This window comes from Cnephaeus nilssonii (genome assembly GCF_951640355.1).
Source record: "Cnephaeus nilssonii genome assembly, chromosome: X".
Lineage (NCBI taxonomy): Eukaryota > Metazoa > Chordata > Mammalia > Chiroptera > Vespertilionidae > Cnephaeus > Cnephaeus nilssonii.
In genome coordinates this window covers 26,767,957-26,793,128 of record NC_137071.1, presented here as the reverse complement: position 1 = coordinate 26,793,128, position 25,172 = coordinate 26,767,957, and the positions used below count along the sequence as shown (strand labels likewise).

Genomic DNA, 25,172 nt, shown 5'->3' with positions numbered 1-25,172 from the left:
GTGTATAAATGGCAAGGTAGCACTTTATAATTCACTTCAACTGCGTAAATATGAAATGCTGTGGATATACTATATTTCAAGTTGGATTATTCTTTAATATCAGGAAACTGAGCTATTTCATTTCTTCTAAAGAAGTTTGCAGAAAGAAGGGTAAAATACATACCAAAGTAAATTTTGTTAAAAGATAACCTGGACCCAGAGAAAATAATGATTCTTTGGAAGAATATTTCCCTAAACTACCCATAAATGTTACACACAGTGTTGATTCTATAAAGCTAAATGTCTCAAAGATTTAGCTGAATTATTTAATTAAAATTTTGCTATTTCATGGGGTTGTTTTTCTTGTACTTTAACAATTTTTGTTTGTGGTGTTATGGGTGATATATCCACTGAGCCATTTGGGTGGCAAATTTTAAAAAGAGGCCTATTTTATTTTACAGAGTACAAATAACCTTGTAATTAAACTGAAAACAAATAATTGCCAACAAGCAATTATCATTTAATTAAAGAGTAATTACATGGCTATTTATACTCTATAAAATAAAGCATTACTGAAATCAGTAATGCAATCAATATTTTAGCAGAAACAGGATGCTGCAATGATGGAGTTTTCAGCCCATGCTAATTAAATTGTCATCTAAAAAACAGTTTTCTGGTTAAATCACCACATGTTTATTTGTCTTGATTAATATGTAAATATATGCCTAATGTTAATAGAGCTCTTAAAGATAGGAAGTATGGCAGGATTATCAATCAAGAAGACCTTTACCAACATTCTAAGGAGCTCTTTTTTTTTTTTTTTATTCAAACACAGGCCTTTTAATGATATACAGTTCATAATATTCGTCTTATCAGCTACAGAGGTTTTATTTTTTTTATTTTTTAAATAAATCTTTATTTTTCAGATTATTACAGGTGTTCCTCTTTTTTTCCCCCCATACTTCACCTCCACCTGATTTCCCACCCCACCCATGCCCTCACCCCCCACCACTGTCTTTATCCATAGGTGTAAGACCTTTGTCCAATCTCTTCTCACACACTTCAGACCCCCTTCCCCCTGAGAGTTGTCAGTCCACTCCCGTTCTAGGTCCCTGATTCCATTATATTCACCAGTCCATTCTGTTCTTCAGACTTTTTATTCACTTGCTTTTTAGATTCACTCGTTGGTAGGTATGTATTTGATGTCTTTTTGTTGTTCATAATTTTTATCTTTACCTTTTTATTCTTCCTATTCTTAAAGAATACCCTTCAGCATTTCATGTAATCCTGGTTTGGTGGTGATGAACTCCTTTAGCTTTTTCTTATCTGTGAAGCTCTTTATCTGACCTTCAATTCTGAATGATAGCTTTGCTGGGTAGAGTAATCTTGGTTGTAGGTTCTTGCCATTCATCACTTTGAATATTTCTTGCCACTCCTTTCTGGCCTGCATAGTTTCTGTTGAAAAATCAGCTGACAGTCGTATGGGTGCTCCCTTGTAGGTAACTAACTGTTTTTCTCTTGCTGCTTTTAATATTCTCTCTTTGTCTTTTGCCCTTGGCATTTTGATTATGATGTGTCTTGGTGTGGTCCTCTTTGGATTCCTCTTGTTTGGGGTTCTGTGCGCTTCCTGAACCTGTAAGTCTATTTCTTTCACCAGGTGGGGAAAGTTTTCTGTCATTATTTCTTCTAATAGGTTTTCAATATTCTGCTCTCTCTCTTCTTCTGGCACCCCCAAAATTCAGATGTTGGTACGCTTAAAGTTGTCCCAGAGGCTCCTTACATTATCTTCATATTTTTGGATTTTTTTTTTTCTTTTTGGTTGGGTGTTTTTGGTTTCCTCATATTTTTTGTTTTCTCTGGTTGGGTGTCTTTGTTTCCTCATATTTCAGATCTTTGGTTTGTTTCTTGGGGTACATTGATCTACAGTTGAGTTTCTGTATATTCTTTATTTCAGACAGTGTATGCTTAATTTCTGACTGGTCTTTTTCCACTTTTTTGACATTCTCATTGAGTTCCTTGAAGTCCTCATCAAGTTTCTCCACAGTTTTTAGAAGATTCTTGAGTAACCTTATAAATGTGGTTTTGAACTCTTTATCGTCCCGTAGTTTACTTTCCTCCATTTTTTTCATTCGTGACATGTTTCTGTGCCTCCGCATTTTGGTTGCTTCCCTGTGTTGATGGAGCGGCTTTGTGTTGTAGGTGACCTATAGGGCCAGTAGCTCATCCTCCCCAATCACCTGAGGTGGACGGTCTTGGTGTACCTCTTTATGAGCTGAGTGCAAAGTCTTGGTGTAGTTAAGCCTTGGTTGCTGTTGGTACCCTGGGAGGAATTGTCCTCCAGGCCAATTGGCTGTGGGGACCCGCTGTGTTTATAACTGCTGCACTGGAGACATGCTTCTTGTGCAGGACTTGTTTCAATGGGACTTTGGTGCTCTCTGAGTCCGCCTCCTGACTGTGTCACTTATGGATGTGAGGAGTTGAGGTCTGTGTCTCACACTGACCACTAGGTTCACTGGCTTCCGCATGTCCAATGGGGTGGAGGTCAGCTACTGTCTGAGGCCACCCTGTAGGAGCTACAGGATAATTCCAGTCTTCTCCTCCCTGCTTGGGATTTGGAGATTTTGGAGCTGTCTGAACTGGTTGCTAGGTTAAGTGGCACTCCATTCATATGCAAAAGCCGCTGCTTGGAGCTTGGGTGAGTTTGTAGGTTGTGCGGGGCGGGGTCTCAGGGCATCACAAGGCTAGGGCATGGCAAACAGCAATGGCTGGGAGCCAGCCTTCCCGCATCTCCAACTGCGACCCAGCGTCTCACACCCCAGCGCTGCAAACAATTATTCCTCTGCACAGCTCTGCAAGCAAGCCACCCTCACTTTCCAACCGGATGGCAAACAATCCAGAGACAGAGAGGCATGGAGGATGCTTCTCCCCATAGGAGTTTGGGTCCCGTGCATTTCCCTTTCGGTTTGAAGAAAGCAACGCCCCCTGCCAGCTGGGATCCACCACCAGCCCGTATCTCACATGCACACCCCGGTACCTCAGCTTTTCAGCATTTGTGTACTGAATGCTCTTCTCTGTTTCCATCTAGTTGTGGAGCTTCCTTTCAGCCAGCCCTCCTGTGGCTCTGGGTGATAGAGGTTTTGTCTTTTAGTTGTAGCTTTGAAATTGTTGTGCATGGCCGCAGATTAGGTGTTTACATATGCCGCCATTTTGGGTTCTCTCTCTATGGAGCTCTTTATAGTCTTGTGTTCTTTGAAAGGAAATGCAAGAAATGTAGTGCTAGGAATATCTTACTACAGAGGATCATTATGTCTAAAAGTAAAAATAAAACCATCTTACATTAGTATGGAGCTCTTTCACAAACTTGATTCTAATTAACTTATTCTAGGGGCCCAAGTCTTCTTGTAAACATGGAGGCATCCGAATGTGAATTTTGCTCACTAATAAATTTAAACAACTTTGGAAGTGGATATCACACAATCATACTCACTAAAGAGTTAATCATACATTTTAAAGAACAGGTCAAACACAAATCTTTATCACTAGACGATAAGCTCCTCAAAGGCAGAAGCTATTCTATGTCCTTACAATATATCAAACAACAGACCAAATCCCTTAACCTTGTCAAGCTTACATTTTAACCTTTGTGACCTTAATACCTAGTCCTAACACCGGACTCATACTGAATGGGTACCTAGTGCATGTTCATTTACTGGATGATTGAATTAGTAATGTTATCACTGTATATGTGTAACTCCAAGGATTTTAGTCCTTGAGCAGGTATTGAAGCTTGTGGGACCTCTCACACATGAGATAGTGGCATCTACCCTTTAAACTTGTATATAGTCATATTTGAGTGGATCATATTTTGAAGGTTTTATAATGGCTATAGAATCCAAGACTTAAAAGTGGTTATTTGATGAGTATATAATGCAACTAGCTTGAGATTCATGTGGTCAAAGAGAGTAGAGCAATGTAACGAATATTTGGAAGTTGTAGCAGCAGTGAGATAATATTTCCTGTCATTATTAATGAACTGATTTAATTAACCATTTACTGGATCCGACTGTGTGCTAGCATTATAAAAATTGCTCAGGATACAGTGACAAAACCAGAAATATGTGCTGCCTTCATGGGACTTACATTCTAGTTGGGAAGGCTCACAATTGTACCAACATAAAAAAATTATACACTAAAAAGAATGTTAGGATGGAGAATATGGTTTATGGCATATACAGTAAATACAATGAAGCCATTTGTGACCTAACTCATGAATTTTCCAATATAGATCTGCTGGTGGAAAGTTTGACCAATTTTTTCAAATATTGATATGTAAGGTAGAACCACCAAACTAAGGGGCCTCCAATGCTTCTCAAGCCTGTCAGCTTAATGGAAAAGAGTAATGTCAAACAGTGGACCAAGAAATTTGGAAGAGAACGATTTAAACCGTATAGCTTTCAAAGTGTACTGTCAATGGCTGGATCAAAATATGGACGTAGAGGGAGCACCAGCCTGCTTACTTCTGGATATAGCCCAATCAACTTGTGAAAGAAGACAGCCTAGATTGCAAAGGTGGTAGCTTTTGCTAGTACAGCCACTCCAAGAGAGTGCACTGCTAGTTATACAGCCTGGTTTAAAAAGTTGAGGGGAAAAAACTCTACTGAGAGTGGGGGTCTTTTGTTCCTTGTGTGCTCTGGCAGCTGTGGAAATGCTAATAAACATCAGTTCTTATTCTATATCTCTCAACTCTTTAACCCTCACCTCTGGCATGCTGGACAGAGACTTAATCACTTCACATTCTGTACAATTTTAATTCTGTGAGTTACTAACTCAGATCTCAGTACCATGTATTAATACCAGGGATCAAGTGTAGCTTTAATAGCAGGGGGTAACTGGGTTTCTCATAACAGGTAAACTGTATTGCAAAGTGCTAGCTTATAAATGGATTCTAAAATAGAAATTGGTCTTTTATAGTTTAAATGTTTGCCATATGTTGGGAAAGTTAGAGAAGGAAAATACTGGTCTTTTTGTAATCAATGAACATAGTCTTTAATATAAAATTCTATCAATCTCACCAATTAAGATTTAGGAGTCCAATGTAGTAAGCAATTGTATTTGCAAAAAGTGGACATTTTACAACTGCTCTTTGTTTGTCTGTTTTTCAACAGTTCAAGGCCTGGCAGGCCTCCTAAACGTTCTTTGGGAGTGTTGCAAGACAATGCTCGTCTTCTGCCACATTCAGTTCCAGGACTCTTATCACCAGGACTTATCAGTCCCACAGGTAATAAAATCCATCCTATGATCTGCCTTGTCTCTTTATGCTGCTCAACATTTGAAATAAACTAATATTGATCTAACCACTTTGTCCTTCAGAGCTATTCAAGATTTACTAAAGGTTATGTTATTGAATTTTTTTGAGTATTCATGTAAACAGTTTTGTTACTCTAGTGACTCAAATCAAATGGATATACTTAAAAAAAACTAATTATTTCACTGCAGAAAATCACTTTTAAAACTTTATTTTGTGTATGCATGATTATGCGCGTTGGAGAAGTAGTTTAGGGGAGGTACACTGGCCAAACTAGCATTGTCTCAAATCCTCCTAGGATTTGATGCAGCACACATGCTTACTTATATGTCTCAGTAAAATTCTTTGTTTGCTTGTTTTCAAGGGTTCTGAGCATGTGAATCTTGTACAAGATATTACTCCAGGTTAAAAAGTAGAAAGAAATGCATCTCTGGTATAGAAACCTTATGGTTAGAAAAGAAGAAAGTGCAAGTTGTCATTGTCTTAAATCATAATCCAATGTTTTTCATTTAACACTGTGCTAAACAGTGCTCCCATAAAAATATCTCATAAATTAGCATTGAACTTTTTTGATTTTCTAAACAATAACCTAAAAGTATACAAAACACTTAAGCTTAATATTTATTTAATTGAAACTTTAAAATTATTAAAGTTGTGTGGTAGAAACTGAATTTAATAACAACAAGGTCTTTATAAATTAAATGATACAATTTTTTTAATTTAATAAATCTTTATTGTTCAGATTATTACAATTGTTCCTCTTTTCCCCCCCATAGCTCCCCTCCAGCCGGTTCCCACCCCACCCTCTGCCCTTCCCCCCCCCACACTGTCCTCATCCATAGGTGTACGCTTTTTGTCCAGTCTCTTCCTGCACCTCCACACCCCTTTCCCCCCAAGAATTGTTAGTACACTCCCTTTCTATGCCCCTGATTCTATTATATTCACCCATTTATTCTGTTCATCAGATTTTTTATTCACTTGATTTTTAGATTCACTTGTTGATAGACATGTATTTGTTGTTCATGATTTTTATCTTTACCTTTTTATTCTTCTTCCTCTTCTTAAAGAATACCTTTCAGCATTTCATATAATACTGGTTTGGTGGTGATGAACTCCTTTAGCTTTTTCTTATCTGTGAAGCTCTTTATCTGACCTTCAATTCTGAATGATAGCTTTGCGGGGTAGAGTAATCTTGGTTGTAGGTTCTTGCTATTCATCACTTTGAATAATCTTGCCACTCCCATCTGGCCTGCATAGTTTCTGTTGAGAAATCAACTGACAGTCGTATGGGTACTCCCTTGTAGGTAATTAACTGTTTTTCTCTTGCTGCTTTTAATATTCTCTCTTTGTCTTTTGCTCTTGGCATTTTAATTATGATGTGTCTTGGTGTGGTCCCCTTTGGATTCCTTTTGTTTGGGGTTCTGTGCGCTTCCTGGACTTGTAAATCTATTTCTTTCACCAGGTGGGGGAAGTTTTTGGTCATTATTTCTTCAAATAGGTTTTCAGTATCTTGCTCTTTCTCTTTCTGGCACCCCCATAATTCTGGTGTTGGTACGCTTGAGGTTGTCCCAGAGGCTCCTTACACTATCTTCAACTTTTTGGATTCCTTTTTCATTTTGCTTTTCTGGCTGAGTGTTTTTTGCTTCTTTGTATTTCAAATCTTTGACTTGATTCTTGTGGTCCTCTAGTCTGCTATTAGGTCTCTCTCTATTTTTTATTTCAGTCAGTGTACGTTTAATTTCTAGTTGGTCCTTTTTCATATCCTTGAGGGTCTCACTAAATTTATCGGCCTTTTTTAGGAAATTCTTGAAAAACCTTATAACCATGGTTTTGAACTCTATATCCAGTCGTTTGTTTCCCTCCATTTCTTTCATTTGTGATCTGTTTCTTTGTCTCCACATTTTTGCTGCTTCCCTGAGTTGGTAGAGTTGCTTTGTGTGGTAGGTGTCCTATAGGGCCCAGTGGCTCAGCCTCCCCAGTTACCTGAGGTGGACACTCTGGGTGCACCCCTTTGTGGACTGTGTGCTCAGCCTTGTTGTAGTTAAGTCTTGATTGTTGTTGGTATCACTGGGGGGAATTGACCTCCAGGCCAATTGGCTATGAGGATTAGCTGTGTCTACACTGGGAGAACTTCTGTGCTGGAGACACTCTTATGAGACAAGACTTGCAAAATTGCAAAAACCTCTGTGCTCAGCTTGGATGGGGCGGAGTTTCAGGGTGGAGCGGACTGCCTTGGCTTCCCATCAGCCCTGCCCTATGAGGCCCCTGGGTCTCAGTGTCCCTCAGTAATCGCTGCAAGCATGTCTGAGAAAAAGCGGCCTTTGAGTTTCACCCCCTGCCAAACAGCCCAGTTTCTCCCCGAATGAGTTGGGGTTCCCAGAAACTTGCCCGGAACTAGAGTTCAGCGCTGTCGGGAGCTTTTGCCTCCCTTCCATTTTAGAAAGCCAGCCTCGCACTCAGCTTCTCTGCGTGCGCGCATGTCTCCAGACCTCTGCCTTCCGCAGCTCCCGAGTCTCAGTGTGCTTTCCCTTTACCTGACAGTCCAGATTCCCCCCGAATTAGTCTGGTTTCCCAGTGTCTCACCCGGGACTGGAGTTCAGTGCAGTCGGGAGCTTCGGTCTCCCTCCCACTTTAGAAAGCCAGCCGCACACTCAGCTGCTGGTGCACACAGCTGCCCATCCTCTCCGTGTGCGCGTCTCTGTACCTCAGCCTTTTGCAGCTCCTCTGAGTCTCAATGTGCTTTCCTCTTTTCTTCTAGTTTTAGAATTTCCATTCAGCCAGCTTTCCTGTGGTTCTGGATGGTGTCCGTTTGTCTTTTAGTTGTAGTTTTGATATTGTTGTATGAGGCAGCAGTTTAGGTGTTTACCTATGCCACCATCTTGGTTTCCTGATACAAAAATTTATAAAGCACTTACTGTATTTTGGGTATTAGGTACTAGATAATGCACATTTATGAGTAACAGTCTTTGTCACAATAAATTAGGGAGAAGGACATTTAAACTAATGATTTCTTTAAAGTATGGTAGGGACTGTAATGCAAGTACTATATACAAGATACTATAAGATCACAGAAATGGGAGCAACTAAATCAATTTGGTAAATTGGGTAATACTCAGAGGGGTTAGGAACTTTGAAGCTATATCTTATAGAATGAGTTTTAGACAAATGGAGAATCAAGGGGGAAACATTCTAAGCAGAGAGAATAATATAGACAGATATAAATTGATGAGAAATAGCTTGATGTGCTAGGGCAGTGTTCGGCAAACAGTGGCTCGCATGCCACATGCGGCTCTTTGGCCCCTTGAGTGTGGCTTGGCATTAGAACCATTTCTTCAAAGTAGACTTGCCCAGACCAAAAACCAACTTCTGCGCATGAGTCACGAAGTTTCAATTGCACTGTACATGCGCGCCCGCACGTGGTATTTTGTGGAAGAGCCACATTCAAGGGGCCAAAGAGCCGTATGTGGCTCACGAGCCGCGGTTTGCCGACCACTGTGCTAGGAGAAATGACAATTAAGTTGAAGATACTGGAGCAGAGATTTGAGGTTAGAGACTCATAGGTGATATGGTTAGAATAGAACGGGTTGGAAAAGACAATTTGTGAAGTTAGCCTTTTATTTATTGTGTTTAGCCTTCTAAGATTTTTCCTTTAGACCTCTGGTTTCTAAAGTCTCTTTCAAGGACTTTCCTTACTGGCTGACATGAAATTGGGGAAGTACTATTTTTCAGGTTTCCCACCTCTGCCTGAATTAAAATTTTACATGTTTTAATTCACATAGGACTTCCTTTAAGTAAATAAAAAAGTTGGTCTAAGTAAAAGGAACCACTGCTAAAGTAACTGAGTAAATATTCTAAAAACAATTAGTATAGTGGGTTAATTGCAATGAAGACAATAATGGGAAGGGGATCAGTTGCTATAGTTAAAGGCAGAAATACTGAAGACCTGAACTAAGGTAATTCAATTTAGTGGAAAAAGGTTTCAGGTTGGTTTAGTAATTAGTATTAATCAAACTTGGTAATTGATTAAAATATAGGGTGAAAAGATGAAATCTAGGATAATTCATGTCTAGTCTGGGTGGAAAGCTGGATAATGGTGACATTAGCTAAGAAAATTTAGGAAGAGACTCAGGTAATGTGGGTTAGATAATGATCTTTTTATACTTTAAGTACTTATAAACAAAGTCTAATACAAGAAGAAAGTGTATATAAATTAATATAGAGGGGATAACATGCCAAGAATGCATCTTGGTGTTTAATAAATGATTATCTATTTTTGAAAGTGCCTAGAAATAATACCCTGTAAATAATCATATCTGTGTCCAGATTTTGAGGGAGTACATACATGAAAGAAAAAAGAATTTAAAAATTGCCTTGAAGCTAATATATTATTGAGTAATTTTAGTACCCTATCTGTTAAGTAAAACCTGTTAAGTTATATTGAGTTCCTATTATGTACCAGGCATGGGTGCTAAGTGTTTTGTGCATATTTTATGGAATCTCATAGTAGCCTTATGAATAGTATCTTTATTATTCAAGTAAAAATTTATGGCTCATAGAATTTAATTGTTTATGGTCACAAAACAATTGAGTGGCAGAACTGAGTTTCAAACCCAGGTCTTTTAACTCCAGAGCCAATACTATTTCGTCATCATCATGATGTCATATAGAGCATGTAAAAATCCAGTGTGAGGTTTTCATCTCCTCTTACTTGGCCATATATGCTTCACCCCCTAACAGACAGTGGAGCCTTCTTCCTTGAATTATAGCTTTCCCTCCTACAATTTGGATTTACCACAAAGAGAGCCATTGAAACAAAAATTTATTTTTTAACCTATGCTTGTGCCCAGAATGAAATTATAAAGATAATGTGGGGTAGGGGGTGTGAGAAGAGATTAACCAAAGAATTTATATGCATACATGCATAATCCATGGACACAGACAAAAGTGCAGTGAATGCCTGATGGGTGCAGGTGCAGGGTGGAGGGGGTCAATGGGGGAAAAAAGGGACATCTGTAATATTTTCAACAATAAAGATAAATTTTAAAAAATGAAAATGAATTCAGGCATATCTAAGTATCAAAATATTGCAGTGATGAAATATCCACATGATAGGTTAAATTATTTCACTTTCATTCATGTGTTTAAATAGTTTATTAAAATGAAAGCAATGTGATAGAAGATGAGATACATAATCAATTGTGAGATAATAGGACATTAATTTGAAATTACTATGAAGTATATTCTTATCCTATGCAAATTCTCATTTATAAATATACTCCATGATTTTAATAAAGTATTACAAAAGTAACATTAAGGTTTTAAATATGTTACTGAGAGAAAATTTAACTGTTAGAAAAAAGAAAACATACTAAAATGTGTTGAAATTTCTCTCAGATAGAAAGACAAGTGTCAGAAATAAGAATAATAATGACCAAGGGCGGTAAACAAATATAAACCAGAGTTGTAACATGTCTATTTAGCAGTAGTAAAAAGTGTAAGTAAATGCCATATTTTTCTTTTCTTTTTTTATGTTTTGTTTTTCTGATCTTGATTTTTTTAAAAAAAATATAGTTGAAAGTATTACATAAGTCACACTTTTCCCCCCATTGACCACTTCTAGGCTGCCCCAGGTCTTCATCACCCTATTGTCAGTGTCCATGGGTTATGCATATATGGAAACAGGTACTTTGGTTGATCACTTCCTAACATCCACCAACCCACGTTGGGTCTGAGATTCACAAGTCTGTTGCATGCTTGAATGTCTCTGGATCTATTTTGTTCATCAGTTAATTTTGTGCATTAAATTCCTCATATGGAAGAAATCATGTGATACTTCTCTTTCTATGGTGGGCTTATTGTGCTTAGCATAATACTCTCTAGGTCCCCCCATGCTGTTTCAAAGGGTAAGAGATCATTCTTTTTTACAGCTGCATAGTATTCCACATTGGAAATACACCACAACATCTTTATCCACTCATCTAATGATGGGCACTTGGGCTGTTTCCAGATTTTAGCTATTGTAAATTGAATTGCTATGAACATAAGGGTGCATACATTCTTTCTGATTGGTGTTTCTGGTTTCTTAGGATATATTCCTAGAGTGGTATCACTGGATCAAATGGCATTTCCATTTTTACTTTTTTGAGGAAACTCCATACTGTTTTTCATTATGGCTGCACCAGTCTGCATTTCCACTAGCAGTATACTAGGGTTGTCTTTTCTGTACATCCTCACCAGCACTTGCCAGGTGTACCGGTTAATAATACGGATTTTGTAATCAAAGAAAACACGATAATTTCAAGAGAAACATCAAAAGTGCTTTATTCAAAGTAATGCCCATCGCTAGCTACACATTTCCTCCACATTTCAGGTAATTTGTGGATACCATCCCAATAGAACTTTTCTTGTTTTGAGGCAAAACATTCAGAGACCCAATTTCCCACTTCTTCGTACATTTTGAAGGCTGCTCAGAAAGTGTGTGTGCCATTGATCCAAACAAGTGGTAATCTGAAGGAGCAAGGTCTGGTGAATACCATGTGTGGGTTAATAGTTCCCAGGCAAGATCTTTTAATGTGTCTTTAACTGGTTTTGAAGTGTGTGATGGTGCGTTATCATGAAGCAAAATTACTTTGCAGTGTCTTCTGACCCATTCGGGTCGTTTTATAATCAAAGTGTGGTTCAAATTGATTGTTTGTTGTCAGTAGCCATCAGTATTAATGGTTTCACCTGGTTTCAGAAGCTCATAATACACCACACCTTCCTGATCCCACCAAACTCAGAGCATTGTCTTCTTTCTGATGCGATTTGGCCTAGCAGTCGATATTGATGGTTGACCTGGATCAACCCATGATTTTGTGTGTTTGGGATTCTCAAAATAAATCCACTTTTCATTGCCAGTCACAATTTGATGCAAAAAAGACTTTCTTTCATGCTGTTGAAGCAACATTTTACTGATGACTTTTGGGTTTCCTATTTGTCTTTCGTTCAGTTGATGTGGCACCCATTTTTCTTCCTTTAAAATCTTTCCCATTGCTTGTAAATGATCAGAAATTGTTTGCTGAGCAATGTTTAATCTTTCTGCAAGTTGTTTTTGAGTTTTACATGCATCTTCATCCAATAATGCTTAAAATTGTTGGTCTTCAAACTTTTTTGGTTGACCTAGACGTTCTTTGTCTTTCACATCAAAATCATCACTTTTAAAGAGTTTAAACCAGCGTTCACAAGTATATTGAGATGGAACATGTTCACCATAAGCTTCCCAAAGTATACGATAACTTTCAGCAGTATTTTTCTTCAAAATAAAGTAATGAATTAAAACTTCCTGCTAATGTTCTTTCTTTGGCATGAAATTCAACATTTTTAAAGCAAAAATATCTAGGATGTTAACACCTTTATAAAATTTGACATATGAAGTTTTGAAGCTTGCTGTCAATACTACAAAATAGCATACATATTAAATTGCATATATATGAACATATGTGTAACTCCATGTATCGACAAAAATCCGCATTATTAACTGGTGCACCAGGTATTATTTGTTGATTTGTTGAAGGTAGCCATTCTGAGAAGTGTGAGGTGATATTTCATTATCTTTTTAATATGCACCTCTCTAATGATCAGTGACTTTTGAGTAATTTTCAATATGTCTCTTGGCCTTCTGTATGTCCAATTTGGAGAAATGTCTATTTAGGTCCTTTGCCCATTTCTAAATTAGATTGTTTGTCTTCCTTTTGTTGAGTTGTATAAGTTCCTTATATATTTTGGCTATTAACTCTTTATGAGATGTATCATTGGCAAATATGTTCTCCCATACAGTGAACTCCCTTTTCATTTTGTTGGTTTCTTTTGTTGTGCAGAAGCTTTTTATTTTGATGTAGTCCCATTTATTTATTTTCTCCTTAGTTTCCCTTTCCTTAGGAGATGTATCCACAAACATATTGCTATGAGAGATGCCTAAGATTTTGCTGCCTATATTTCCTTCTAGGATTTTTATGGTTTTACAACTTACATTTAAGTCTTTTACCCAGTTTGAGTTTATTCTTGTGCATGGTGTCAATTGGTGGTCCAGTTTCATTTTTTTTTTTTTGCATATATCTTTACAATTTTCCCAACACCATTTATTGAAGAGACTGTCTTGACTCCATTGTATGCTCTTGCCTCCTTAGTCAAATATTAATGAGCGTAATGGCTTGGGTAGATTTCTGAGGTCCATGTTTTGTTCTATTGATTTATATGCCTGTTCTTTTGCCAATACCAGGCTGTTTTGATTACAGTGGTGTTGTAATATAACTTGATATCTGGTATTGTGATCCCTCTAACTTTGTTCTTCTTTCCCAAAATTGCTGCAACTATTTGGGGTCTCTTTATGGTTCCATATAAATTTTTGGAGTATTTTCTAAATCTGTGAAATGTGCCATTGGTAATTTAATAGGGATTGCATTGAATCTATAGATTGCTTTGGGTAGTATGCACATTTTAATGATGTTCATTCTATCAATCCTTGAACATGGTATATTTTTCCACTTCTTTATATCTCCTTCTATCTCTTTTTCAACCTCCTATAGGTTTCTGAGTATGTCTTTTACTTCCTTGGTTAAGTTTATTCCTAAGTATCTTGTATTTTTGTTGCAATGGTAAATGGGAATGTTTTACCATTATCTTTTTCTGATAATTCATTATTGATGTATAAAAATGCCATGAATTTCTGGGTGTTAATTTTCTATCCTGCTACATTGTGAATTCATTTATTAAATCTAGCAGTTTTTTAATAGCGTCTTTAGGGTTATCTATGTGCAGTAGCATGTCATCTACAAGTAATGAGAGTTTTACATCCTCCTTTCCAATTTAGATGCCTTTTATATTTTCTTCCTGTCCAACAGCAGTGGCTAGCACTTCCAGGACTATGTGGAATAAGAGTGGTGAAAGCAGACATCACTGTCTTATTCCTGTTCTTAGGGGAAATGGTTTTAGTTTTGGTGCTTAAGTATTATGTGAGCTATAAGTCTGTCATATATGGCCTTTATTATGTTGAGGTATGATCCCTCTATTGCCACTTTGGTGAGAGGTTTTATAAAAAATGGGTGTTGAATTTTGTTGAATGCTCTTTCAGCATCTATTTATATAATCATTTGATTCTTGTCCCTCAATTTGTTTATGTGATGTATCACATTTATTGATTTGCGAATATTGTACCAGCCTTGCATCCCTGGAATAAGTCCCACTTGGTCATGCTGTATGATCTTTCTCAGGTATTACTGGATCCAATTTGCTAATATTTTGTTAAGGATTTAGCATCTATGTTCATCAGGGTTATTTACCTCTAATTATCTTTCTTTGTAGGTTTTGGCATTAGGGTAATGCTGGCATCATAAAAAGAGATTGAAAGTGTTTCTTCCTCTTAGATTTTTTGGAATAGCTTGAGAATAGGTGTTCTTTGAATGTTTCATAAAAGTCCCCTGTGAATCCTTCTGGACCAGGGATTTTGTTTGCTGGATTTTATTATTATTATTATTATTAATATTATTACACTTCAATTTCATCAGTTGTTATTGACCTATTCAGGTTTTCTGATTCTTCCTGATTCAATTTTGGAAGATCATATTTTTTCTAGGAATTTGTCCATTTCATCCACATTGTCAAGCTTGTTGGCATATAGTTGTTAATGGTATTTTGTTACAATATTTTATATTTCTGTGATGTCAGTTGTTACTTCGTAACTTTCATTTCTGATTTTATTTATTCACATCCTCTTTCTTTGTTTCCTTATGAGTGTGACTAAAAGTTTACCAGCCTTATTTCTCTTTTCAAAGAACCATTTCTTAATTTTATTGATATTTGGTATTGTGGTTGTTTTTAGTTTCTATGTCATTTATTTCTGCTCTGATATTTATTATTTTGTTCCTTTTACTTACTCTGGGCTTTTGTTGTTGTTCTCATTCTTATTCTTTAAGTTGTAGGGTTAAATAGCTTATTATTAATTGTTCTTGTTTTTTGAGGTAGGCATGTGATGCTATGAACTTCCTTCTCAGGACTGCTATGGCTGTCTCCCAGAGAATTTGGGTTGGTCTGTGTTCACTTTCATTTGTTTTCAGGATTTTTAAATTTTCTTTCTTGATCTCATTGTTAACCAATTTAATGTATACTAACATGATATTTAGCCTCCTGTATTTGAATGTTTTTGAGTGTTTTTACTGTAGTTGATTTCTAATTCCATGCCATTGTGATACAAGAAGATGCTTTATATGACTTCAATCTTCTTGAACTTGTAGAGATTTTTGTCTCCTAATATGTGGTCTATCTCTGAAAATTATGTATGTGCACTTGAGAAGAATGTATATTTTGAAGTTTTGGGGATGAAATGTTTTGTAAATGTGAATGAATTCCATCTTATCCAGTGTGTCATTTATAGTCAATGTTTCCTTGTTAATTTTTTATCTGGAATATCTATCCAGTGAAGTCAGTGGGGTCTTAAAGTCCCATACTGTGACTGTATTGCTATTGATCTCTCCCTTGAAGTTTGCCAGATTTTTTTATGTATTTAGGTGCCTCTATATTGGGTTATATATGTTTACCATGGTTATATCCTGTTGTTACATCAATCCCTTTAGTATTATTTAGTGAACTTTATTGTATCTTGTGATGATCTTCATTTTGAAGTCTATTTTGTCAGATATGTGTATTGCTATGGCAGCTTTTTGTTCATTTCAATACGCCTGGAATTTTTTTTCCATCTCTTCACTATCATCCTATGTGGGTCTTTTGTTCTGAGGTGGACAGCATATATTTGGGACAAGTTTTTGTATCCATTCAGCCACCCTATGTTTTTTTATTGGAGTACTTAATCCTATATTTACATTTAAGGTTATTCTTGATAGGTACTAATTTATTGCCATTTTAATTCTTTATGCCTATGTTGCTCACTCTCCCTCTCTCTCTCTCTCCCCCCCCCCATTTCTTCTTCTTACAACAATCCCTTTAGCATTTCTTGTGCTGGTTTGGTGGTGATTAACTCTTTTATCCTCTTATTTTCTGGGAAGCTCTTTATTTCATTATCTATTTTGAATGATAGACTTGCTGGATATAGTAATATTGGTTTCAGATCCTTCCTTTTTACTACCTTGAATACTTCATGCTATTCCCTTCTGGCCTGTAGAGTTTCAGATGAGAAATCAACTGACAGTCTTATGGGAGCTTCTTTGTAGTTAACAAATTGCTTTCCTCTTGCTGCCTTGAAGGTTCCCCCTGTGCCTTTAATTTTGGGCATTTTCATTGTGATGTGTCTAGGCATGGGCCTGTTTGGGTTTTTCTATCTTGGGACTCTCTGTGCCTCCTGAACTTGTGTGAAATTTTCCTTCACTAGGTTAGGAAAGTTTCCTGCCATTATTTCTTCACACAGGTTCTCTATCCCTTGCTCACTTTCTTCTCCTTCTTGTACTTCTATGATGTGACTATTTTGTTTCATGTTGTCCCATTGCTCCCTTAAGTTTCCTCCTGTTTTTTCTTTTTGGTTCTCTGATTGAGTGATTTTTTTCCTACCCTGTCTTCTAAATCACTAATTTAATCATTGGCTTCTTCTAATCTGGTGTGTTTTCTCTCCAATGTATTCTTTATCGCTGCTATGTCATTCTTTATTTTTGATGGGTCCTTTTTCATAATTACTATATATTTTCTCATGCTGTTAACCATCCTTGTCATCATTATTCTGAACTCTATATCTGATAAATTTCTTATTTCCATTTCATTTAGCTTTTCTTCTGGAGAATTATATTGTTCTTTCATTTGCATTTTTTGTTTGTTTGTTCGTGTTTGTTTCCCAATTTTGGCTGCCTGTTTGTGTTTTTGTCTTTGTATTAGGTAGATTTGCTAGTGCAGGACAATATCAGATGCTGTTTGTAACTGGCCCTGAGTACCCTGTTTGGAGCTATCAGTAATCCACAGTTTGTGGCTACCTCTACTGGTGCTGGGTGCCTTTGGAAAGGACCAAGATGTGCACCAAGGTCTGCTTTTCCTATCCCTGGGACCAGAATTAAATCAGGCAGAGTCTTAAAGCCTCAAGAGACCTGCCTCTGCCTGCAGTCTGATTGTTATTCAGTCTTGATTAGCCTCAGGCTATCAATCACATGGGGGGCAGAAGTTTCCCAACAGAGTGGAGCAATTGCTTCTGCCTGCAGGCAGATTGTTATTCTCAGTCTCTTAATTGACTTCAGAAACTCCACAGGTTGGGGTGAGGGATTTTCCAATAGGGTGGTGCAATTGCTCCCCTCTCCACACACACACCCTACCCCAGGCAAAAGCTGCCTGGATGGTAAAGGTTTGTTGGAGAAAGATGTGCTCTGCAGTATGAATGAATGACTCAGCACAGGAAACCCAGGTGTCTGCCTTCCAAGCTCTAACCCCAGAGCCACCAACCCTCTTCACACAGCTCCAGTCCACTCTGCCCTCCCTCTGCCAGAGGCCAATGTGAATGGCTGCACATTAAATTATGTGTTGTCCCCTTAAGAGAGTGCCTGCATTTCCAGCCATCTCTCCCTGGCAGATTGCAACCCCATTATTTTTTACAGCCAGATGTTCTGTGAGCACCTTTCTCAGTTCTGGTGCTCTGGTTTGGGGAGCACAGCTTAGGTTTAGACCCCATAGTTCTCAGTGGGAACCCCCCATAGCTGAGATATCCCTCTGGAAATTCAGCTGCTGTCTGTGGGAACCTGGACAACCCTCTTGCACCTCCACACTTCCTACTAGTCCCTATGTGGTCTTTACTTTCCATCCTTGTTTATCAAGGTTCTCTTCAGCTAGTCTTCAGTTGATTATTCAGGATGAGTTTTCTTTATTTTAGTTATAATTTCAGTTTGATCCTGGGACCCCATCAGTGTAGCTTCCACTTATTCCACTGCCATTTTTGGATCCCCAAATGCTATATTTTTAATACTTCAAAAAAATAAAGATAAGTAAAGGTTTGAATGGGTAAATACATGAACACTTTTGTTTAAATGGGAGAAGGTAGAAAAAAAATTAATCAGGGATAAGAGGAGGAGTCTGCCCAGCTCTAAAGTAATTCATCTCCTTAGCTTACTTGAATTTATTTTATATGCCAAAGAATATCCTACTTAAATATAGTGAGAAAAATGCTCTGTAAAACAAAGTAGAAATAATTCTGGGATTACACATTATTTTGGATTAGACATACCATTTAACTCCTCAATTAGCAAAGATAAAGATAAAATAAATTCTTCATTTAGCTGTTAGCACATTTCATATTTGACATGATATTTACTATGCATTACAAACTTAACTTACTTTAATTTTATTTAAAATATTTTTGAAAAATTCAGTTGATTTTTTGTTGTTGTTAAGTTGTTAATCATCACCTTAGGATTTTTTTCCATTGATGTTATTAGAGAGAGTGAAAGGGAGTGGGAGAGACAGAGAGAGAGAACCATTAATGTAAGAGAGAAACATTGATTGGTTGCCTACTGCGTGTACCCTGACAGGTGCCAGGGATCTAGCCTGCAACTGAGATATGTGCCCTTGACATGAATCAAACCCAAGACCCAACAATCAGTGGGCTGATGCTCTAACCACCGAGAAAAACTGGCTAGGGCTCAGTTGGCATTTTTAATATGGTTTGTTACAGGTTGGGAATTATGATTTTCCCCCAAAATGATTATTTACATGTTTTACAATAATTTCTGGTTGTAGGTCCTTACATTTCAAAATATTTTTTTTGTAAACAAGAAGATAATGTTATACAGCTATGTATTATTTAACATAAAACTGGCAAATCAACTATTGTAAAGAGTCAGCTGTCTTTTTTTTCAATGTTGTATGTGTGAAGAAGCCCCTTTGAACCCTGCTAAGATTGCCTACATAGTGGAAATTGTTCTATATTTGTTTATATTATTTCTTTCCATTTATAACTTAAAAGTGGAGTCTAAAGGTTACAAAATAAAATGATCATGGTGTCTCTTTTAAAATATTGTGATGTTATTTTGGACATTATATTGACCTTTAAATTGTTATTTTTCTCCCCAGCAATTTCAAGCAAAAAATGCAAGTGAAAAGATTTAGATATTATTACACTATCATTCTTATATTTATTTAAGAATAGTTCTCAGTTTATTCACATAGCTGTCATGTAAATCTTTTAAATTCAGAATATTTTCTGGTATGCTATATTGTTTTACCTGCTTAGCATAAATGTTTATTTTAATTTCTATTTTATATTATTTTACTTCCTTTTTTGATTTGTATTTTTTAATTCAAAAATGTTTATTTTCTTCTTGGTTATATTCCCCATATAAAATGAAACCTGATTAATTCAAACTTCACTTATTCATAATTTGAGATGATTCAGACAACAGCTATGCTAAGATTTCTGATATTAATAAAAATGTATTTTTAGCAAATTAAAATGACAAGAAATGCCTGTGTGTGTGTGTGTGTGTGTATGTGTGTGTGTGTGTGTGTGTGTATGTTTTAATGTTTGCATGGCTGTAGAGCCATTAAAACCCTTGGTTTGTTTAAATGTACTTAGGTGTCTAAAGCTTGTTTTAACAAGATCTGTTTCTATATAACTAATCAGCATAATAATTACTGATGATAGCTCTTTATTCACTAAGACATAACTCATAGAATCTATTCTTGACAATATTGTTTGATATTCATTTAAATATTATATCTATATAACTCTAGAATCTATCTCTATCCTCTATATCTATAAAAATATATGTCCATTCATTCTTTTCATTTAACATATGTTTTTGAACATCTATTCTGCACCAAATACATAAGAAAAATTTGCAACACATTAAAATAATATTTATTTTTTGAGTCAGAGTTTTCCCAAATTCTATTCAGACTTTTCCCTGGTTATTACAAAATGATGAAGTTTGACTGTGTTTTGCCTTCATGTATTGAAGTACTGATTTTCTCATCTCATTTTGTATCTCTGTTCCTGTTGTATAATCAATATCTTAATTCTGTACATTAATACATAATAATCCCATTACATAGTATTTTCTGTAAAATCTTTTGGGCTATAGAGGAAGAAAGAAGAGGGAATATCTTCCCCCTCTTCTTTGCAGCTCTGCAGAAGTGGTAATATTCCTGGATCACACAGAAAGGATGGATTAGTCGTGTGTGTCTTTGAATTTCTCCAAAATGGCTGCTCCCCTTTTCTCAGCCTATGAAGCATTGCAAATAGACAGATGTGCAATTTGGCCTGAGATAGATTTAAACTGACAGCTTACAAGGAAGTAATAAAGTGCTTCAGGTGAAATTCCTGTAGTGTTCATTCCTTAAAAGGTAGCAGATTCTCTAGCTATTTTTTCCTTTGAGCTCTATTGTGGCAAAATATTTTTAGGAATTTCAGCTCTTATCCAAGTTCCTGAGTAAATGAGCCCATAAAGATCCAATCCAGTATTAGTAGATACAGCACTCAACTCAGTATTGGTAGAGCCATAAGTAGAGTCCTGCCAAGTCTTGGCAGCATGATATCAACTTCATGATAAGATAAAATGCCAATTAGCCTGATGGCATCATTGGAATTAGTGTCCCCTTCTTTGTGTGATGCATTTCATTTTCTCACTCAATGAGTTTTGATGCTAAGATGTGGTCAAAAGGAGGACAGAGAGGTTCCAGGCCATTCTTGTGTGATTCTAAAAAGGAGATAGCACCCTAGAAAAATAAAACCAAACTTTTTTGATGGTTGACTTAAAACATCTCTCTCTCTATGAATACCTTTGGGTTTTTCAATGAGTAATGTTGTAAAACATGCTTCATGTTACACAAATGGAAACTGCTTTCATGTCATTACATTTTCTTTAATTTATTTCTTTTGTGCGCAGGAAGAAGTATTGGCCTAACAGGACCCAGAAGTTGAATTACTAATATTTTCTAACATAGAGTGGAGTTAGACTAACATGTGGTTACAGTTTGTCTACTAAATAAAAAGCTTAACTATATCAGTTTATTAACAAGAATTCCATTCCTTATATTAATTGAATCTGAGTTTCACAAATACTGATTTCTGTGGTAATGTCTGTCAGTGAGTTTTAAATATGTATAATAATTATTTCAAACTAAAAATGTCTCCACCCAATTTTTTAGACTCCTACCAATCATTTTTGTCTTGCATGAGTTGCTTGTAGAGCAGAAACCATTGTTTATTTCCAATATAGGTGAAGGGGTAAGCTTGGAATGTAAGCAAACCTCAGGTTGATAATGGTGATGCTGATCATTTCTGTAGTGCTTTATAAAGCATTTCCACTTATACAATGTGTGTCTAAGGATATGCATTAGATTTAAGTTTAAATAGAATGATTTTCAAATTTTTCCTCATTTTACACTCTCAGTAATCCTGTCAGTTTAGCATTAATATTTCTGATTAACAGATGAAGAAAGTGAGTTTTCAAGAAGTTAAATGAGTAATGCCAAATCTCAGAGACAGTAAAGGGTGGAGCCAGAATTTCCAAACTCAGGTCTCTTGTTCATCAATACTATATTTTTTCAAATGCTCTGTACTACACCTTTCATGCAAAAACTTAGTATTAAAAATGTGGGCTATAAATCTTCAGGAGCATATGCTTAAGTTAAATATGAGAGATAATATATCTGGTGTTTCAGAAATAGGAAATTCTTGAAGTAATCCATGTAGTTGACTGTTAGTGATAACAACTTAAAAAAAAAACTTTGAACTTTTCCTTTACTTTTTTGATCATTCTTAAAGAGTTTACTGTGTGTGGCAGCTAGTACAATTAGATGTGGCTACACTTTTTCTAAGAAGTTTAAAAACAATCTTCTGAGTGATTGAATCTTACTTTTCCTGTAGAGAAAGGTAAAAGTGCCAAGTCTTGAGTGAATTACTTTGATATATGTGACTAATGAATTAATATGATTAAGTTAATGAGAAATACAATGTTGCCAAACTCCACTAGTCCGGCTGTAATACTGCACCACATTTACAGTTCTAGCTTCCTCCTGTGTTGAGAGGATCACTGATGACTACATACTGACATTGTGATAAATGATATATCCCACAGTGCCCTGATTTCCATCTGGTCAATCCTCAAACCATCCCCAAATGAGAGATCTCATAAAAATCACAGACTCTCAAGCCAACTCTAGTGGATTATAGAAAGACACTTTTGCATCTCCCAGGCCCATCACCCAACCCCATTTTCCCCATCATACACACAATGCAATATACAACTCTTCACCACTACAAGTGTCACTCATTCAGCATGTACTATTTATACTGACTTGCTTTAACCCAGGGGAGAAGGAGTACATTTAAACAGTACAATAAAACATTTCATTGTACAGAATGCCTGAGGGATGATGAGCTGCCTAGTCACTATTCCTTTAGAGGCAGTGGGTGGCTTTATTTAAATAGCACATTATATTAAAGCATGTAGTTAGGTTAATTAAAAATATTCTGTATAGTGATTTAAAAATACACTGAGTGTCAATCATTCAAGAAACCTTATATAGCAAAATAAGTTTCCTATCATTTTCTATCAAAAAGTTAAAGAGTAATAAGATTTAGCATCTGCAGGTATTACCCTCATGTTGTGATCAAAATGAGTAACAAAAAGTAACCTTAATGCATAGTTCTCACCTTTTAAAAAAATCTATAGACAATAAGCTATCCTGCCATTTTAATCAACAAAAAGTTAGGGGTAGAGATTGTTTACTGTGTTGTTGGTGGTGGTGAAATATATTGAGTGACTTCTTTGCTCTCATTTTATCAGTGTATAAATTCAGGATCATGTTTTAAATTAATTTTGCTTATATTTAATGTAGGAAAAATTCTGCGAGTTCTCAAGATGGCAGAATTTTAATTGTACACTTATACACATACCTGAGTCAATGTAGATAGTGCCCAAATATAGAGTTTAAGAATGTTATTAATGTACACTTTTCCTCTCTGAGGGATCTCATTTTAATCTTTATAATTTACACCTGAAAGTGGCAGGTGAGAGTTGTGGTTTTTTAAAATATTTCTGTAAAACAAATTTTGGACCCTGACTGGTGTGGCTGGCTCAGTTGGTAGGGCATTGTCCTGTGTACAGAAAGGTTGTCAATTAAATTCTTGGTAAAGACACATGCCCTGGGTTGCAGGCTTGGTAGTGGGTGTGCAGGAGGCAGCTGATATATGTTTCCCTCTCACATAAATGTTCCTCTCTCTCCTTCTCCATTACTCTCTCTCCAAAAATCAACAAAATATTAAACAAATAAATCTGGGTGAGTACCGTATTTTCCGGCGTATAAGACGACTGGGCGTATAGAAGATTTTCCTGGGTTAAAAAGTCGTCTTATATGCCGGAAAATACAGTAAATCATGATATACTTCTTATATGCACACCAGAAATAAAAATTAAAATTCTGACTTTAAAAACAGTCAACTCAACTTTGACTTAGTTATTTTTCTGTGAATGCTCTCTTTAACAAAAGGAAAAAAATAATAAATGGGCAAAGGACCTGAATAGTGACTTCTCCAAAGATGGCCAATGGACATATGAATAAAATGCTCAGTGTCACTAATCATCAGAGAGGTGCAAATTAAAGTTACAATGAGATATCACCTCATGCCTGTCAGCTGATTATCATCAATAAATCAAAGGATGTGAAAAAAAGGGAACCCTTGTGCACCATTGTTCAGAATGTAGACTGGTGCAGCCACTGGGGAGAACAGTATGGAGTTTCCTGAGTTTCCTCAAAAAATTAAAAATGAAACTGTCTTTTGACCCAGTGATCCCACTTCTAGTAATATGTCCTGAGAAAATGAGCAGCATTATTTATTTACAATAGCCAAAATCTGGAAACAGCCCAAGTGCCCTTCAGTAGATAAGTGGATAAAAAAGCTGTGGTACATTTACACCATGGAATACTATGCAGCTGTAAAAAAATAAGGATCTCTTACCCTTTGAGACAGCATGGATGTACCTGAAGTTTATTATGCTAAGTGAAATAAGCCAGTCAGAGAAAGATTAATATCACATGATCTCACTCATTTATGGAATATAATGAACAACATAAACTGATAAACAAAAACAGATCCAGAGACAGAGAAGCATCAATCCAACTATCAAACCTCAGATTACTATGCTGAGTGAAATTAGCAAGTTAGAGAAAGACAGATACTATACTGTATGATCTCATTAATATATGGGATTTAATGAACAAAATAAACTGGTGAACAAAATAGAAACAGAGGCATGGATACATGAAAGAGATTTACAGCTGTCAAAGGGAGCAGTTTAAGCAGCTCAATGAAAGGTCATGGGATTAAGCATAATCACATATACACAGACAACAGTGTGGTGGTAGCCAGAGGGAAATTTGTGGGGGCTAGGTGGAGTGGGCAAAGGAAGGGGAAATTCAGACAGAAATTGACTTTGCTTGGGGTGATGGGTGCACAATGCAGCGTGCAGATGATGTTTTGTAGAGTTGTGCTCTTGAAATCTGTATGATTTTGTGAACCAATGTCACTCCAATAAATTCAATAATGGACACAGATGATACTGATGTGAAGGCCTGGCATTGGAGGGTGAGGGTGGGGTGTGGAGTGTCAAAGGGAAAAAAAAGGGACATCCATAATACTTTAAAAAATAAAGATAAATTTAAAAAAAGAAAACAAAATAAAAGGGGCAGTTTTGACCAGTAATTAATAATCTTATATAACAAAAGCCCAATATGCTAAGTGTCCAGTCGTCCTATCTGCCATTCAACCAATCAAAGTGTAATATGCTAATGATATGCTAAGGCCACTCAACCTCTCCTTATGATGTGCACTGACCACCAGTGGGCAGACGCTCTGACCAGTAGGTTAGCTTGCTGCTGGGGTCAGGCTGATCGGGACTGAGTGAAACGGGCTGGATGCACCCTAAAC

General features: G+C 36.5%; 1 protein-coding gene across 1 annotated transcript in view; it reads left to right on the top strand.

Annotated features, from left to right (window-relative positions):
• The window catches only part of DACH2 (dachshund family transcription factor 2), a gene marked incomplete at both ends in the record, with an annotated part of 865,383 nt that overhangs the window by 370,728 nt on the left and 469,483 nt on the right, over positions 1-25,172 (top strand). Inside the window, one exon of the mRNA XM_079765880.1 lies at positions 5,145-5,257. Coding sequence (XP_079622006.1) covers positions 5,145-5,257 — 113 coding nt within the window. The remainder of the gene's footprint in view (positions 1-5,144; positions 5,258-25,172) is intronic.